Genomic DNA, 17,796 nt, shown 5'->3' on the forward strand with positions numbered 1-17,796 from the left:
GTCAGTGTCCCGTGGAGCAGGCCTGTGGGCCTTTGAGCAACACCCAGATGCTCCCCTCTCCTCTATGGAGAAGAGGAGCCTGAGGCATCCCATGAAGTCTCCTCAGAAGGTCCAGGCAGGTGCAATCCCAGATGGGTGGCCAGGTCAGAACATGGCCTTGGGTGGACTTTCCCTACATCCCTGCTCCCACCCCCTAGCCCCTCAGTCCTGCTCCTGGGGATCGAGGGAGCCTGGCCCCCAGCTCTGCCCTCAGGTGACCCCAGGCTCCTGAATGCTGCTTTGGTCTGCAATTAGGCTTTGGCATCTGTTCTCAGAGTCACGGGTAGCCGTGGAGGAGGTGAAAGCAATTGTCGCTAAGGTTGATGTTCTTCTGGGTCATTCTAGGCAGTGCGGGAAATAGACGGGTGGGGCAGGGCAGTGCCCCAAGGTAAACACAGGCAGACAGGTCTGGACGCTCCTGCAGGAATCCTGGTGTGAGGCAGCCTGGGTGAGGTGTGTGCTTTCTCTCTCCGCCCCTCTGCTTATGGCTGACCACCCCCCCCCCCCCACCTGCACACAGGCCGTCTGCTCTCAGTCACCCTTGGGTGTCCACCCTGATCCCCAGGTCTGGAGGAGGATTATCCCCGTGCTCAGCCCAAGTCAGATGACACGGGCTCCCCCGGGCGTCCTACGGGGCCTGCGGGGCTCCAGGGTCTGAGGGAAATGATTGGATGGGAGGCCAGTGGGCAGGAAGGAGGCTCTATGGAGGACACGCTCCCTGAGAACCTTGGAGACAGGCTCACGGGGAAGGAGTTCAGTCATCCGGAGCCTAGGTGAACCCATCAGTCAACGCAAGGAAGCCTCAGTGAATCAGCTCATATTTATTGAACCAGATTCTAGAGAACACAAGGTGAAGAGAACAAGAGCAACCTGAAATTTCTTATTCAGCCTCACCCCCAGCTGAAGAAGAAAGCGAGGGTCAGAGATTCGTGTCTGTTGGCCCCAGGCTGTTTCATCTGAAAAGCTCCTTTTCACACACTGAAAAGTTCCTTGGCCTGTTTCTGCCTCCTTGTTTCATCCTTCTTTCTTTCTTTCTTTCTTTTAATCAACCTCTGGTCTTACTCCACATTTGGACTTTCATGGAGACGTCCCCGGTCTCTCAGTCACTCTGGACCCAAGAGCACCTGGCGACGTGTCACCTGTTCCCCCCACGGTTCTGTCAGCTCCAGTGCTGTCACCAGCGCCAGCACCATCCTTGTCATCAGAGTCACTGCCTGAGGATTCACACAGACAATGCTCCATGCAGACGTACAGATGGCCACAGGGAAATGAAAAAATACTCAACATCACTAATCATTAGAGAAACACAAGTCACACTGCAGTAAGTTATCCCCCCTACAGCATCAGAGGGCCGTCCTCTACATCTACAATGCTCTGAGGCTGTGGAGAAAAGGGAACCCTCCTCCACTGTTGCTGGGAATGTAAATGGGTGCAGCCGCCATAGAAGACTATATGGAGTTTTCTTAAACAACTAAAAATAGAGCTACCGTATGCGTTAGCAATCCCAGTTCTGGGCATACATCTAGAAAAAATTAAAGCTCTAATTTGAAAAGATACATGTACCCTGATGTTCATAGCAGTACTATTCATAACGGCCAAGACACTATATTAACCTAAATGTCTGTTGACAGATTAATGAATAAAGCAAATGTAGTACATGTATACATACCATGGAATACTACGCAGCCATAAAGAATAATGAAATAATATTATCTGCAACAATATGTATGTATCTAGAGATTACTATCCTGAGTGAAGTAAGTCAGACAAAAACAACTATGTGATATTAACTTATATGTGGAATCCAGAAAATAATACAAGTGAACAAATGAATAGAAACAGACTCATAGACACAGAAAAGGAAATTTTTACCAAAGCTTTGGGGGGACAGATAAATTAGGTGATGGGATTAACAGATACACACCAGATAAACAAGGGCCTGCCTACTGTAGTAGCATAGGAACAGTATTCAATATCTTGTAGTGAACTATAATGGAAATGAATAAAATAGAATATAGATATACACATGCTCAGATGTTCTGTCGTGTGTGACTCTCTGCAACCCCATGGACTTTAGCATGCTAGGCTAAGACAAGAATATTGAAGTGGGGTGTCATTTCCTCCTCTAGAGAATCTTCCCTACCCAGGAAAGAAACCTGTGTCTCCTGCGTAGCAGACACATTCTTTACCACCTGCAAAGCCCAGATAAATACATAGACACCTGTATGATTGAATCACGTTGCTGTATACCTGAAATTAACAGAATATTGTAAATCAATTATCCTTCAATAAAACAAACAAACAAACAAAAGAAGTCACTGCCTTAGTAAGATACATCAGCTAGGGCCACAGGTGAGTTGATGTGGAGGAGAGGTCCAGAGACCACCAGCAGGGGAAGACTCTTCTTGCTGGGACATCACAGCCTGGGGAGGGCGATAGAGGAGCCCCTGCTCCTTCTGGATCCCAACAATCCTAACTCTCTGACTTTATCCCACTTTCACGCCATTTTATACCGGGCCTTTAATTGCTTGCTAGTTCACCTGACTTCCTTTATTCTGCCTCCAGGGTCATCTTTAGTCCAAAGGAAGTGCTTTCTGATGGGAGGGGAGTTTGGGGGAAAATGGATGCATGTGTGTGTATGGCTGAGTTGCTCTGCAGTTCACCAGAAACTATCACAACATTTTTAATCGGCTATACTCCAACACAAAGTAAAAAGTTCTTAGTATGAAAAAAAAAGTCGCTTCTCCCCGCCTCTCATTCTCTGGTGCCCCCTCCTCCCTTAATCCAGGCTCCAGGCCCCTTCCTTCCCTCTCCTCATCCATCACCTACATCCATCCCTTCCCTGCTGTGCTCAACCACAGAAATGCCAAATTCCTAACCCCCAGCTTCATTAATGTGGTCTCCCTCTCTTTCCCTCTAACAAGGTACCTCTGCACATTAGCCCCTCACGTGTCCCTGGACCCCACACTGCTCTGGGGATGGCTAAATCAGGTCCTCCTGCAGACTCTCATAGATCTGGGTGAGCTCCTCCAACTTCCTCTCCAACTCCCACGCCTGCTGCCTCAGGCTTTCAGCTGCTACTGTCTTGGCACCATCGTGCAAGTGCTTTGACTCCTTCACCAGGAAGCCCACATCCACCAGAAGAAAGATCCCTGCAGTGGCCAAGCCCGCAATCCGGGCTCCTTTGGTTATTGTTAAAGCTGTGGCTTTGAAACCTCCCTCTATGTGCTGGATGGCTGGGACTGAGATCCTCGCAGGGCTCATGTAGATGTGTGCATTGGGTGCAGACTCAGGGTTGGCTTTGCCTGTCTCCATGGCATGGATGTTCATTTCAATGCATTGCACAGCTTCTGTGACTTTCTCTGCTGTGTCAACAATGTGGGGTTTGCTCTTGAGTACCTCTAGGAGAACCTTCCATTTCTTGACAACACTTGACTTCATGTGACTGGCTTCGGTTTCTACTGATGACCTGTTCACATGTTCGATGATAGTGGTGGACACACCGGTCACAGCTGCTGCTGCTCCCAGCCCTATCCCAGTGGCCAAGAGCACCACACTGGCCCCCGCTGTCACGGGTGCCAGAGCAAGGCCAACAATAGTCAGAATACTAGACACAGCACCGGTGCTGTAGCCCACCACGTTGGAGATGGTACATCCCTTATGCACCTTGTCAACCTTGTCTGCGAGCGCGTGGAACTTGCCTATGAACTCCTCCAGCTGCCGTTTCACCCGAGGAAACTTAATCAGAAACCTCGTCCTGTCCAGCTGCTCTTTGGTGAGTCTTTCCTGGTCCTCCTCAACCAAGGCTCTGTTCAATTCCTTCAGATATTTGTGTAGATCCTTGGTGTCTTTCCTGTAATAATGAAGGTCAAGGGATTAGAAAGGCAGTTTGCTTGTCTGTAAAATTGACTTCATAATATATATTATGCATAAATACAGATATGTTACAATCAATTAGAAAAGAATTTTATAAATGTAAATTTTTCTCTTTCAATATTAAACACGTTTCCTACTTTATAGATGCTCCATTTTGACATAGCTAAATTTGGAATAGGTAAACAAAAGTCAACTTAGGATACTGGCAACTTAAGAGAGGTATTTGAGAGAAATCCCAGGTGGTCCAGAGGTTACAACTCTGCACTCCCACTGCTGGCCTTGACTCAATCCCTGGTTGGGGAATGAGGATCCCCAGGCCATATGGCTCAGCCAGAGAAAAGGTATGTGGTAAAGATGTCTCACAGTTGGGTCAACACTCTCACTTCGAAAGAGTCTTTGGAGTGGGAACTCCACAGATAAACAAAGACATGTAGCACTGGTTGAGAAAACCTTCATTCAAGGGCCTCGGTGTGTAGTGAGAAGTCTCCCTGCTCTTTGCCCTTGGCTACTGGGAAGTGGTCCCTAAGCCCCTAGAATTCCAGCTGATAGGCATGTCCTTGCCTGCCTGGGCCTTTGGCCACTGATCAGCCTGACAAGGTGACGACTGACCCAGGGTCTCTGGGTCTCATGGTGTCAGTTCTGCCATCTGGGAGAGCTGGACACCATGGCTCGAGCCTGACCTCCAGGAGGGGCTGGAAATGACAGGTCAGGGTAATCTGGCTTTTAAGCAAGGTGAGTGTCCCTGATGGGCAGTACTCCATGCATCTTGTCACACACCGAATCCAGGTCAGTACGTGTCCTGAGGACAATGGGAGCTTCATCTGTGAAACCTGCCCAGACTCTGCCTTGTGACTGGTAGGAACTTTTCTCCTTCCCTGTAGTAAACTGTAGCTGGGATCATGAAGCTTTCAGTGAGTCCTGTCCATTCTATAGGGAATTCTTGAACCTGAGAGTTGTTTTGGGGATCCCCTAAATTTGCCACTGAAGTCAAAGTAAGGCCAGTCCTGGGCACTGTGCCCTTACACTTTGCAGATTGGCTGTCTCTATGATTTAGAATTTTTTAAACCCCAAAAGTCCGAGCTCGAAGGCACCTTATAATCATTTGGTCTGCCATCTGCTGTCTTCTAAGCATTGTGCCCTTGACCTTCTCAGCAGAAGGTCACGGGGTCTACCCACTACCCCAGTTGACAGGGAAGCAGGAGATGTGCTATGAGTCCTGGTTTCCCTTGGACTCTCCAGCTCACCTCACTGAAACGTCACCCAGCACCCTCAATGGCTCAGGGGTCACCAACCTAACTCACAATTTACCTGGCGACAGCTTCACCTGCCTGCAGCCCAGGCCATGTGCAACTTTGTGGAACCTCTAAAGATACAAGGGCCTTGAGGAAATATCCTTGAACGCCTGAGCCTGAGGAGACCGGCACTTGCACAGCTGGTGGAGGAAGCATTTCCTCTTGTTTGGGGATGCGTGAGGCTCCTCAGAATCCCTCAAATGACACACAGTCGCAGCCACTCATTGTGACTCTGGAGGGCTCCCTGAGCCACACGGCCTTCCCACTGTCAGGGGGACTCCACGTAGACTAAAAGAGTGTCCCAGATGGAATGAGAACCCAGGTCCAAGGCAGGGTGTGCAGACAGGGTCACCCAGGGCCCTCTAGCCCAGCATGAGGGGATCCCATCAGAGAGGGAAGAAATGTCCCACCCTCTATTAAGAGGACCTCTGCTAGGGTCACAGTCCCTTTGGTTCTGTGTCCTTAAGGCCCACTCTCCTCACTCTAGTCCTGGTCCTGCTGCCCAAGTCTACCTCACAGTCCTCCAACAAGGACCCTCTGCTTCACCCTGACCCCTGGGTCTGACCCTGGTGCAGGTCTCCCTGGTCCTTTGGTCAAGATGATTGCTCTTGGTTCCCCACCTCTGACCCTGCAGTTCACTCTGAGGCCATCACCATAATCCATCAGACTGAATTGCTCTTCCCATTGGACACAGGACAGATCTGATATTCAAAGTCTTAAGCCCTGTAAGGCACAGGAGTTGGGCAGGGCTAGATCCAGGATACCACCAGCTCCTCCAGTTCCTCTCTAGCCTAGGTCTGCAGGATCTAGCAAGCAGGATCCTGCAGAGTTGGTACAGTTCCTAACATGGGGAATAGAGAGACTGTAGGCAGAAGCCAGGGACACAGATGATGGTGTCAGGATTTTCTAACTTGTCCCAAAGAACATTCTGCTTGGTTCTCATCACCAGAAAGAAGACCCTTGGGCCTGTCTCTTCCCAATAAGTTTTTCAAGTGTTAATATTGACTGATTCCTTACTTTGTCATTATGGGAAGCACTTTACATCCATGATCTCAGTGTCCTCACAATAAAAATGAAAAGATGAAGAAACTAAAGCAGTGAGTAGTTCAGTAACTTGTCCAAGGTCACATAACCTGCACCTTCCTTGCAGGTTTCAGCTCTTCTCAGCCCAGGATCATTCACGCTCAGCAAATGACATGGAGGAAGCATTCCTGATGGGATCTTGAGAAGGAACACCCTTGACCCCAACAATCGGGTCCTGCCTGGAGGAGGTGTGCCTGCCAGGAGGAAGCTAGCCTGGTGCTGGGGGATGTGGGTGACCTTCCTGGTGCACGTGGGCAGGTTACCTGGACAAACTGGCCTCAGTCTTAATTCTCTCCAGGAATTCATTCAGCAGGAGGAGCAGTTCCTTTCTGCCCAGTATGTCCCAGAGACATTCAACAACCTCCTCAAAAAAGATCTCAATATCTAGATGAAAGAAAAGGGAATAAGATTAGAAGAATTTGTGGTGGAACATAAACGTTATTGAGTATAAAGTAGTTAAAATTCATCTTGCTGAGCAGCAGTCACCTGGGGTGCTCTTGGTGAGGTCACCAGGGTTATGGATGGACTGTCCCGCCACCCCCAATTTGTGTTGAAGAGTTAGTCCCCGGGTGACATTTTTTAAGGTAGGGCTTGTAAGGAGGTTAGGTGAAATGAGGTCCTACATGGGATTCCCAGGTAAATTGAGGTCATAGGTGTATTCCCAGGGTGTTCTAGTGGGAAAGAACCTGCCCGCCAATGTGGGAGATCTAAGAGATGCAGGTTTGATCCCTGAGCCAGGAAGATCCCTTGAAAGAGGGCATGACAAGCCACTCCATTATTCTTGTTTGGAGAATCCCATGGATAGAGAGGCTGCCAGGCTACAGTCCATGTGGTTGCAAAGTGTTGGACATGACTGAACAACTGAACACACACACACACACAAAGAGAAGAAAGAGCAAGTGTGATCTGTTAGTTACCACTTCCAGAATAGACTGGCAGCACCCTATAAATGAATGCTTCCATGTTTGGGCAGTGAAGCAATTGAATACTCATGTAAAATGGGATAAAGAATGTAATGACTATAAATAGCCTGAGATCATTGCAGGGTAAGACTACTCCCAATGATTATCAAAATCCCTGTGTGATTTCAGAGATCTGGAGGTTATGAAATTGTAGGTAAGATATTGGTGGCCAGGCTATATATATGTGTGTGGGCTGGGACTTGATATAAAATGTGTTTCTTGGTAAATCCACACAAAGAGGCATTCTTCTTATTTCACAGAAGAAGAACATGAAACTCAGACAGGAGTATGGACAGCCAAAGGCCACAGAGCTGAAAGCTCTGAGGTTGAATCCAAGGTCAATTGTCAGACATTTCTTGGACATGACTTTGAATCCTCCTTACATTTAAAACTCCTGTGATTTGTTCATTCCACTCTATAGTACACAATGTGGGTTCTTTGCAACTCACTTTTGGTGGTGAGCATGCAGTAGCATATATAGAAGTAGAAATATAATGTTGTAGACACGAAACTTAGAAAACATTACAAACTCATGTTACCTAATTTTAAAAAAGACTTTAGGACCACATGCCATTGAGTAAAACTACCATGTGAGAGGATTCCTGCTTCTGACCACAGACTCTAGGATGGGCAGGGGAGGGGATCAAACAGGTGGAGGAGATGTAGAGCCAGTGTGATCCCCATCACCCCTCCCCTGCAAGTAGGAGGCGGCAAAGGCCAGACTAGGATTCAGTGCAGGGTCCACTGACCCTTGCAGAGCAGCTGGGCAGGGGGCTGGGCAAGAGCCGGAGGAAACAGCTTCTGTGGTGACGCCCCAGGGTGTGGGAGCAGCAGGAGGTTTGAGCCAAAGCAGAGAGCAGGAGAACCTCCAGTGATGCTGGAGGCCCTCCTCTCCCAGGCCTGCCTGGCCTTGGGGACACCCATCTGCTGTCCATGCTCCACATGTTCTCTCCCGGCCTCTGTTCTGAGTCACTTGCTGGGTGCTGGGAGAGGCAGGAAGTCAGCACCTTGGTCATGGATCATGAGGAGTGGGTCGGGAAGGAGTCTGTGGGGGGACCCTGGGATGAGGGGAATCTCCTGTTCTCTCTTGGAAGCTCAAGGATGCTTATCCATTCTCTTCATGGTTCTTGATTCCTCTGGACTTAACTCAGCCTGGAAATACCACCCTCAATTCTGGGTCACCAGTAGGAACCTTCCAGAGAAGAGGCAGCTGACTACCTGAGCAGTGTTTCAAGTTTTCTGAGCTCATGTTGGCAGCAGTGGCTCTCAGAGACCTCCCATCAGCTCCTTGTCTGCGTCAGGCTGGAAGGAGGTGTGACCTCACCCCTGGGGAAGAGAAAACAGACTGTGAGCTCCACTGTGAGGGTGCAGTGGCTTCAGGGAGCAGTGAGGGCCAAGTTCTCTGGTGGGTTCTGCTCAGTCAGTCACCAGGTCCTCCAGGGACTTAGCCCAGTGTGGTTCTCTGTCTCCTCGGCTCTGCTGGATGATAGTTCAGCAAAGTCACTCACCTCCTGCAGCCCCTTCCAAGCCAAGTCAGAGTCCTGCTCTCCTGTTGGGGCAAAAGGAGAAGATACTCAGACAGGAGACAGCCATCTGTGAAGTTATAGGAACAATCAAACCAGAGAGTAGAAGAACAGATAGGAGGTGATACTCTGGAAATGAAGTGAGGTTGGGACACCTGTGTTTCCAAATTGGTAATGACTAATATTAATGATAATATTGATCCAGTGTCTTTGACATGCTGGCTCCTGAAAGTCATGTAAACTTAGCTCAGTTCAAGTTTTCACGCTGGTGCCAGAATCTGGACTGGAACCCGAGTCTTACTGATGATAATCACACATTTGTGATGACTATGCTCTACTGCCTATAATATACAAAAATATTTATTTGTGGATATATGTTAATTGGTAAATGACTCTTTTCATCCCAAAATGATGAGCTCCCTGTGCTCAAGTCTCTCCTTGATAAAGTTCCTGGTGATACAACTCCCAGAGTCAAGGTCCTCCTTGCTTGTGCAAGAGCCTTTTTTCCCACAAGGGCCTCGAGTCCCACCAGCCCTGCCCCAATTCCTGTCTCCCTGCTCTCAGTGACTGAGAACACCTGCAGGTGTTCTGTCCTCCTTGTTTTCCCCTCCTGATTATTGGACTTGATGTAGTTTCTAATCCTTTATGTAAATAATAGTGCAAAGAATATTCTCCTTGTATAAAACTTCACCTACATCTGAGACTGTATCCTTAAGCTATATCTAGAAGTAGAATTAAGATCAGATGGCATCAACACCTAAATATTTCCATACTTAGAGCCACAATGTTATGCAAAAAATTATAGCAATTTATGTTCACACTTTTAATATATGAGGGTGTCTATCCTTTCAGATATACCCATTCTCCGTGGTCTTTCTTTAAGAAAAGGTCATATCTTTATCATTAAACAATTTATTTTGGGTCTGCATGTGATTATCTTGCAATGGGAGATGAGGGAGGAAAGCAAGTGTTGATGATGTGTAGCTACTGTATTTAAGAAAGCCAAAGAGCATCTGTCAACCACTCCTCCTGAGACTTGACTGAAATGATGGTAAAGGTATATATTGGTATAGTACCAACATCTACTGATAAGAGTGCGTGGTTTCTGTAGTATAGTGGTTATCACATTCACCTAACACGCCAAAGGTCCCCGGTTCACAATCAAGTGGAAACAACTTCACCTGGGCTTCCCTTGTGGCTCAGTGGGTAAAGAATCCACCTGCAATTCAGGAGACGTGGGTTCGATCCCTGGGTTGGGAAGATCCCTTCTAGAAGGGGACAGATACCCACTCCAGTATTCTGGACTGGAGAATTCCATGGACTGTGTAATCAAAGTGATCACAAAGAGTCGGACATGACTGACCAACTTTCACTTTCACTGATAAGAGCAACTTGTGTTTGTGATCGTTGCTCTGCATTGGTATCGGCTCTGAAACTTTACCAATGGTACCTCATATGTCATTCCGTTAGCTTTTTAGATGTGTACCATTGTATCCTCATTTACAAATAAGGAAGCTGACATAGGTGTTACCTGACTTACCTAAGTTCAGAAGTCTTGCCCTTGGTACACTGGTTTGACCCCACTCACTGGGTCAAGAACCCATAGCCTGCCTCTCCTCCCTCTGCTGCTAATAAAAACAAGCATGGGAGCAACAGAAGACCAGAGTCTTTAACAAATATTTGAAGACTCACTGGATGGAGAAGTGATAGCTGAATAAAGAGGAGTGCAGTAGAGGGAGAGAAACAGGGAGCATGTTCACAGGAGAGAAGAATGGTCTGCTGGGCAGAGCCCCAGAGAGGGAGCAAGATGAGAGGGAGGCCAGGGGGAGAGCAGGGGACAAGCTCACCAGCCCCACATCCCATCCCATATTCACAGCAGCCTTCACTCTTCACCAGACTTTTAGAAGGTTACTTGAGAATGAGATGCGGGAAAAAAAATTAGATTACATCTCTGTTTAATTATGGAGGAAGGTAAAGGATACCCATGAGAGAGACAGACGTGGGATCCAGGAATCAGGAACATCAACCCAGTGGGAAGGGAATTCAAGGATTCCAGCTGGGTGCCCAGCAGACCTAGAGAGAAACCAGTCCAGAATGGGATAAGAAGTCCAGAGTGTGGGGATAGGGGGCTTGGTATCCCATGAGGCACAGTTGGAGAGAAATGGAGGAAATGTTGAAGAGAAACGGTGCAAGGGGTGAAGATGAGGACAGTGAGAAATATCAGGAAAAACTAAAGTGCAGGAGGAGAAGGGGATGACAGAGGATGAGATGGTTGGATGGCAGCACCGACTCAATGGACATGAGTTTGGGTAGGCTCTGGGAGTTGGTGATGGACAGGGATTCCTGCTGTGCTGCAGTTCAAGGGGTCGCAAAGAGCAGGACACGACTGACCGGCTACACTGAACTGAACTGAACTGCTGAGAAGCATGTGCAGCTATATGGTGCAAGTTAGCTCTTAAAAAATATATTACAATATCACAAAAAATGTAAACTCTTTTGTTTGATTTTTTAAAAAAAAGTCTAAAGTAAATCTATCTATGTCCAAGTCCCTGGGAGACTGTTTCAAAACTGAAGTAATATTAACATATATAATATGATATAACTCTCAAGTGTATACTATAGTGATTCAACAATCTTAGTTATATTTCATATAATGTCATTATAAAATAATATTTATCTTTTAAAATGAAACAGAGTATTTAAATATGTGAAATAAATGTACTTGTTAATTTAAAATTCGAAATACACTTCTAGAAGTTGGGAGCCAAAGCACTGAAGGGAGGAGGAGGATTAATATCTCAGTTTACAAAGCTGCGAATCAAGAAATAGTAGGTCGAGTCGAGAGCATAAGAAACAAAGATGTAAGTAAAGTGCTTACAAGTACAAAGCTTCCTAACAGAGGATATACAATTAGTGGAATAATAATATGAGGAGAAGAAGGAAAAAAAAAAAAAAGAAGAAGGGGATGGGTATAATAGAAAGTATAAAAAGAAATGAAATCCTTATTTTTCTTAATAAGAAGCAAACAAATACTATCAAATTTAAGTCAAGAACAAGCAAAATGCAATACCTACTACTTATTAGCGATTGTGGTTGATGACTTCCCACTTTGCACCAGGCACCTTCCCAATTGCTTGGTATGAATTCACTTCCTTTTAGTTCTCACAATGATCCTATAAGAAAGGAAACTGACACTCAGAGAGGTTAAGTAATTTACTCAAGGCACATAGCTAGTCTAGAGCCAGAATCCAAATCCAGGCTCCTGTCACCTGTGCATACATTCTCACACTATTCCACCTCCCAAAGCAGCAATATCATTTAAAGAGATTGATTAACTATCCAAAGAAGAAGCTTTTCCTTGGAAGAAAAGAGCAGAACCCTGTGTACAAATTGATCTGTTTTAACCTTATGCCCTTAGGACTAGATTGTATTAACTCTAAGATAGCAGAAGTCACTTTATAGTAGTCAATAACTCACAAGATTGGTCTGATTTCTAGTGCCACCACCTTAAAGTTGATGGAAGCAGCTGAATTAAATGCCAACAAGAAGTGTGTGGCTCCTGCTGTGACAACTGTCAATGTAGGAGACATGTTTGTGTTGATGAAACTCATTCAGCCAGTTCAGTCACTCTGTTGTGTTTGACTCTTCGAGACCCCATGAATCATAGCACGCAAGGCCTCCCTGTCCATCACCAACTCCCAGAGTTTACTCAAACTCATGTCCATCAAGTCGGTGATACCATCCAGCCATCTCATCCTCTGTCGTCCCCTTCTCCTCCCGCCCCCAATCCCTCCCAGCATCAGGGTCTTTTCCAATGAGTCAACTCTTCACATGAGGTGGCCAAAGTTTTGGAGTTTCACCTTCAGTGTCAGTCCTTCCAATGACACCCAGGACTGATCTCCTTTAGGATGGACTGGTTGGATCTCCTTGCAGTCCAAGGGACTCTCAAGAGTCTTCTCCAACACCACAGTTCAAAAGCATTAATTTTTCAGTGCTCAGTTTTCTTCACAGTCCAAGTCTCACATCCATACAAAACCTCTGGAAAAACCATAGCATTGACTAGACAGACCTTTGTTGGCAAAGTAATGTCTCTGCTTTTTAATATGCTGTCTAGGTTGGTCATAACTTTCCTTCCAAGGAATAAACATCCTTTAATTTCAAGGCTGCAATCATCATCTGCAATGATTTTGGAGCCCAAAAGTATAACCTAGTTCTCTAGTAAAGTAGGCATGAAAACAGAGCTAAACCAGAATAATGAGAGTGAACATACTTGGCTGAAATGCATGAGTGAACTGTAAACAGATATTGTCCAGCAGCATCTTTCCCACTGACATGTGAACCCTTGGGCTTCCATCTCCTCAAAGGAAGGAAGACTCCTTACCGGGGAGGTGAATCCCACGGGCCGACATCTCTGCTCTTGCAAAGGCACGGATGCTCTTGAAGGTGATCAGAGAAGTGGTCATAAGGGGGCATCCACATATAATAAAAATAATAAAAGATAATGATTGCTATGAATATGTTTCATTGAGACAGGCTGAGTGTGTGAAAGGATATGAGTTCATGATAATATTCAAATGAGAGGACTTTAGAAAAGTGTAGTCAAAAAGAGAGACAAAAGCTTTAAAAGGAATGCTAGTGGTTATGCAGGAGACGCAAGATGGAAGAGATATGGGATCGATCCCTGGGAAGGGAGGATCCCCTGGAGGAAGAAATGGTTGCCCACTCCAGGACTCTTGCTGGGAAACCCATGGATAGAGGAGCTGGGAGGGCTGCAGGCCATGAGGCTGCGAAGAGCTGGACACACCTGAGCGGGTACCTTTATTTTGTTTCTATGGTGCAAAGAAGAGTGAATGTGATGGAAATATTCTGTGTTAATTGAATTTAATAATAAGAGGAGTCTTGATGCCTATGGGTATATTCCTTTCTGTTTATTTACATGAATGTTTATAAAGGATTGAGAAAGAAAGAACCCCTGACATCCCGAGGCTGACCTGGTGTTACACCAGGTGATGCTCTTCTCCTGTTGGATGTAAAGGCTCTCACAGAACTCCAGCCTCACACAAGGTCACCCTGAGAGCAGGAGTGAGGAGCCAGCAAACACCCATCACTGCGTCCTCACCCACACCTCGCCCCCTCCCTTGGCTGAAAAGCACGACTGTTCCTTCTTTACCCATTACACCTTATCTTCGCTCTGGTCTCCCCTCTCCACTGATGGAGTTACTGAGACCCCATGATAGTGCTGCCCCCCATTCTCTGCAGCACCCAATCTAGAGCAACCCCATTTCCTTAGAGCTCCCCCCAAATCCCCTTACCTAAGCTCCACTCCTAGAATCTTTCTTTCTACCCTTTCCTCTGCGATGCCCACAGCTCTCCCTTGGGAAGAGTTACCATCAGCTTGTCTTAGGGAGGGTGCCTGGTGGGAGAGGCTGGCAGCATTGTCATTTGGATGGGAGAGAATTCACAAAGGCAGGCCCTCCTACAAGAGGATGGGAGAGGAGAGCTGGCTGGCCCCCTGCCTCCTTCTCTGCCTTGAGAAGCTGCAGGACCCCAGGAGCCAGATCAGCCTATTGAAATCATTAAACATGAGAAGAGAGTCAAGTCAGAAAGAGAGAGGTGGGCTCGGGCAGAAGGGCCGACTCCTGGGTGACGACAAACAATTGTAAATGCATTGAACACTTGACTCATCCTTCTGTCCTTCCCTCCCATTCTTGGCCTGGTCCTGACCCTTGTCTGGGGCCTCAGCTGGGTGTGGACTTGGTCAGTGCTTCCTCTGCTGGATTCTTATGCAGGGCTTCCTCCTCTGTTAGCCTCTGATTGGTCCCTTTCTGGAAGGACTGTTGGTGGGAGAGGGGAGGACCCCGGAGAAGCCTGTCCCTGCCCAGCTGCATGACCAGTCATGCATCCCTCCCCTCCTCATAGGCAGACAGATTCTCCCCAACCATCTCCCTCATGTGCCTGCAGCCATGCTCCCTGGGAAGGGACAGGGGTGTTAAGAAAGTCCCTAGCCCAGCACCCAGACCCTCCCGACTACCCCAGCTCCTGTCTTCCTCACACTCTCTGTCTCCACAGGGCCTGCTGCAGGAGACTGACACCTCACTTGGCACAGGCTGCCCCTGCCCATGAAACGTGTTTCCCCACTGGCCTCACTATGTGACAGGTTACTTGACCCTGGAGGCCCAGCTCCAAGCCTCCCTCTGCCACCTTCCCCCAGTTCCTCTCCAGCTCCTCTTGAAGGTCACACATTCCTGATCATGGTTCTCTTTTTGCTCAGTTCCTCCAGGTCTGAGAACCCTACCCACATCATCAGGGGCCCTGTCTGTTCTCTGCTGCTCCTCCTGTCCAGGGTCTCTGGGCACCCTCCGCCCTCCTGGGCACAGCCTGGCCAAAATATGAGGGCTGGGACACTTTCTGGGGACATGAAACCAGCAACTTCTCGATGACACAGCACAATCCCAGGTCCCTATGAAAGTTAAAAAGAGAGGGAGAATAGAAGGGGGAGAAAGAGGAAGAGAATGGAGAAGTGGTGGAGAAGAAACTAAAGGTCCTAATCAGTCAATCACTCAAAAGAATCCAGTGTAAACCAGAGAGAAAAAACTGAAGGGACTGAAGGAAACATTAACAGTAACACTGATTTGAGGAAACCGTTCTAAATACACACATTCCACAAGATATAAAGGAAATTCTGACCTAATGGACTCTTGGAAATTATAATTGCCAACGATCCTGTAAACCAGGTCAGAAAAAATATCTGCACCAACAGGGACAATGGAAATCAGCTTTTAAAACCTTAGTAAGAGAATAGAACAATCAATTCCCCAGGAGGTAGTTTGCCCAGGGTCACACAGCTCTCTGTGGGCAGAGAGGAGGCCAAGACCAGGCCTTTGGACATGGGTACGAGGGAGGGGTGGGAATGTGGGTTTTTTTTTTTTTTTTCATTTATTTTTATTAGTTGGAGGCGAATTACTTTACAATATTGTAGTGGTTTTTGTCATACAGTGACATGAATCAGTCATGGATTTACATGTATTCCCCATCCCGATCCCCCCTCCCACCTCCCTCCCCACTCCATCCCTCTGGGTCTTCCCAGTGCACCAGGCCCAAGCACTTGTCTCATGTATCCAACCTGGGCTGGTGATCTGTTTCACCCTAGATAATATACATGTTTCAATGCTGTTCTCTCGAAACATCCCACCCTCACCTTCTCCAGGAACGTGGTTTTAATAACCCAACGTTTCTAGGGTTGTCTCTGCCGGTAAAAAACATAGATCTAAGCTCATGCCCCTCCTGTTATACTGATGTCTGTAGAGTGTGGCATTCTATCTTAATATTGCCACACCGGGTTTGCATGTGGAGCTTGTGCAGTGAGCCCTTCTCACTTCTTCCAGCAGGGCCATCTTCCCCACAGGACCTCCCATCACCCACATCCTGAGCAGAGGGCCCGGCGAACACAGGAAGCCAACGCCCTTCGACTCCCCGCTTGGTTTCATGTCTCTCTCCAGGCCGCAGTCTCCCCCAGGGCCTGGCACTGAGCCTCCACTCAGAGGCAGGTTTTTTCAACAAACCCTGATTCCTTGTAACTGAAAAAAATCCCCTTTCCCCATCAGCACCAGCCTAGTACCCTGGGGGCAGCTTCAAGGTGGCCAGGTCATAGGATGGGAGGCTCTGACTCCCCTGTCCTCCTCCATCCGCTCTGCTTCCTCCAGTTTCCCAAAGTACTGACAACACCCAACGCCCACCTTCCCCCTGGGCTCACTGCTCACGTCTCGGGGGTCCACATCCTGAGCTGAGCCCACCAGGATGGGTGCCGCCCTCCCTCTGCTCTGTTCAGGGGCCCTCGGCTGGGAGGAAGCCCTCAGACACACCTGCCTCCACCTTCAGGCTCTGCCCCTGCTTCACCTGCTGCCGTGGCCATGAGCTCACCTCTTGGAGCTTCCAGTTCCCTTCTGTCAACTAGTGACAATTATCCTTTCTTCAGACAGTAGTCCTGAGGATGGGAAGATAGGATGGGCGGGGCCTTACCCACCTGCTTACTCAGGAAACTTCCTCTGTCCGAGTGTGAGCAAGATCCAGTTTTTCACATCTGTGCAGATTCAGCCACCAGCTGTGCATTTCTGCAATGACCACATACACCCTCTGGGCCCAGATATACTCTGGGAAGCAAAACTGAAAGCAAAGCTCTCACTTCTGAGTGGTTCAAGTCAAACAAACACCCGGCCCACCAGGCCCCGCCCTGGGACTATTTCCACCTCCAGCTGACCCCCTTAGAGAAAGAAACCCAGTCCTGACATTCCACAACCTTCTTGACACAGTCCACTCCATCTCAGGCTCCATGAAGGAAGACCAGTCCCCAAGACGCCATGAGTCCCTCGGCAAATCACGGCCCACCCATTTCCATCTTCTCACCCCTCCAACCCCACACTCGCCAGCCTGCCTGCCTCATTCACCTTTGTGCCTCCAGCATGCGCTGCAGACCAGTTGCTCAGTGCATACCTGTCATTCTCTGCTGCTGAGGGCCACGTCAGGTGGCTTCTAGGATTTGCTCACACTTCTGGCTTCTTCTGCCAAGCATACCTGCTGCATCCAACTGGGAGAAATGCTTTCTGCAAAGCCCAAATCTGGCGTCACCTCCTCTAGAAGCCCTCCATGACCTCACCTGTAGACACATGATTTGCTGTTCTGCTCCCAGGGTACCTGGATGAAGGGCTTAAGGCCATCCCTCTGCAACTCTATCCATGCCCTTCCCCATCCCTTCTGATCAGATCCCTCTAGACTTAGCCCTGCTGGCAGGGACGGAACTAGTGCCTTTAGCCCACATGAGGAGGGCCGGCCTTGGGGGTCACTGCCATTATGCGGATGCAGAAGTTCATGGGAAGGGCTGAGAGCACGCTGCCCTTTTCTACCTCGGCTTATCTCCAGCTGACAACAGATTTTCTTCTCTACAAATGGAGGACTTTTTCAGAAAACCAGTGCCCTGGCGCCTCAGAGATGTCTACAATGGAGAGCTGGCCCTGCCCCTTGTTT

General features: G+C 48.0%; 1 protein-coding gene across 2 annotated transcripts; it reads right to left on the minus strand.

Moving 5' to 3' along the window:
- Positions 1–2,942: 2,942 nt before the first annotated feature.
- Positions 2,943–16,890, minus strand: LOC136170629 (apolipoprotein L3-like). Of its 2 annotated transcripts, XM_065938990.1 has the most exons (6): positions 16,799–16,890; positions 11,850–11,948; positions 8,761–8,801; positions 8,471–8,578; positions 6,554–6,674; positions 2,943–3,892 (listed from the first exon to the last, which is right to left on the minus strand). In XM_065938990.1, the coding sequence occupies exons 4-6, from the start codon at positions 8,499–8,501 to the stop codon at positions 3,022–3,024; spliced, it is 1,023 nt and encodes a 340-aa protein (XP_065795062.1). In that variant the 5' UTR covers positions 8,502–8,578; positions 8,761–8,801; positions 11,850–11,948; positions 16,799–16,890; the 3' UTR covers positions 2,943–3,021. The 2 variants fall into 2 exon arrangements, with proteins under 2 accessions (XP_065795062.1, XP_065795069.1); XM_065938997.1 differs by lacking the exon at positions 8,761–8,801.
- Positions 16,891–17,796: the final 906 nt, after the last annotated feature.

The sequence above is a fragment of the Muntiacus reevesi genome, chromosome 1 (assembly GCF_963930625.1).
Source record: "Muntiacus reevesi chromosome 1, mMunRee1.1, whole genome shotgun sequence".
NCBI lineage: Eukaryota > Metazoa > Chordata > Mammalia > Artiodactyla > Cervidae > Muntiacus > Muntiacus reevesi.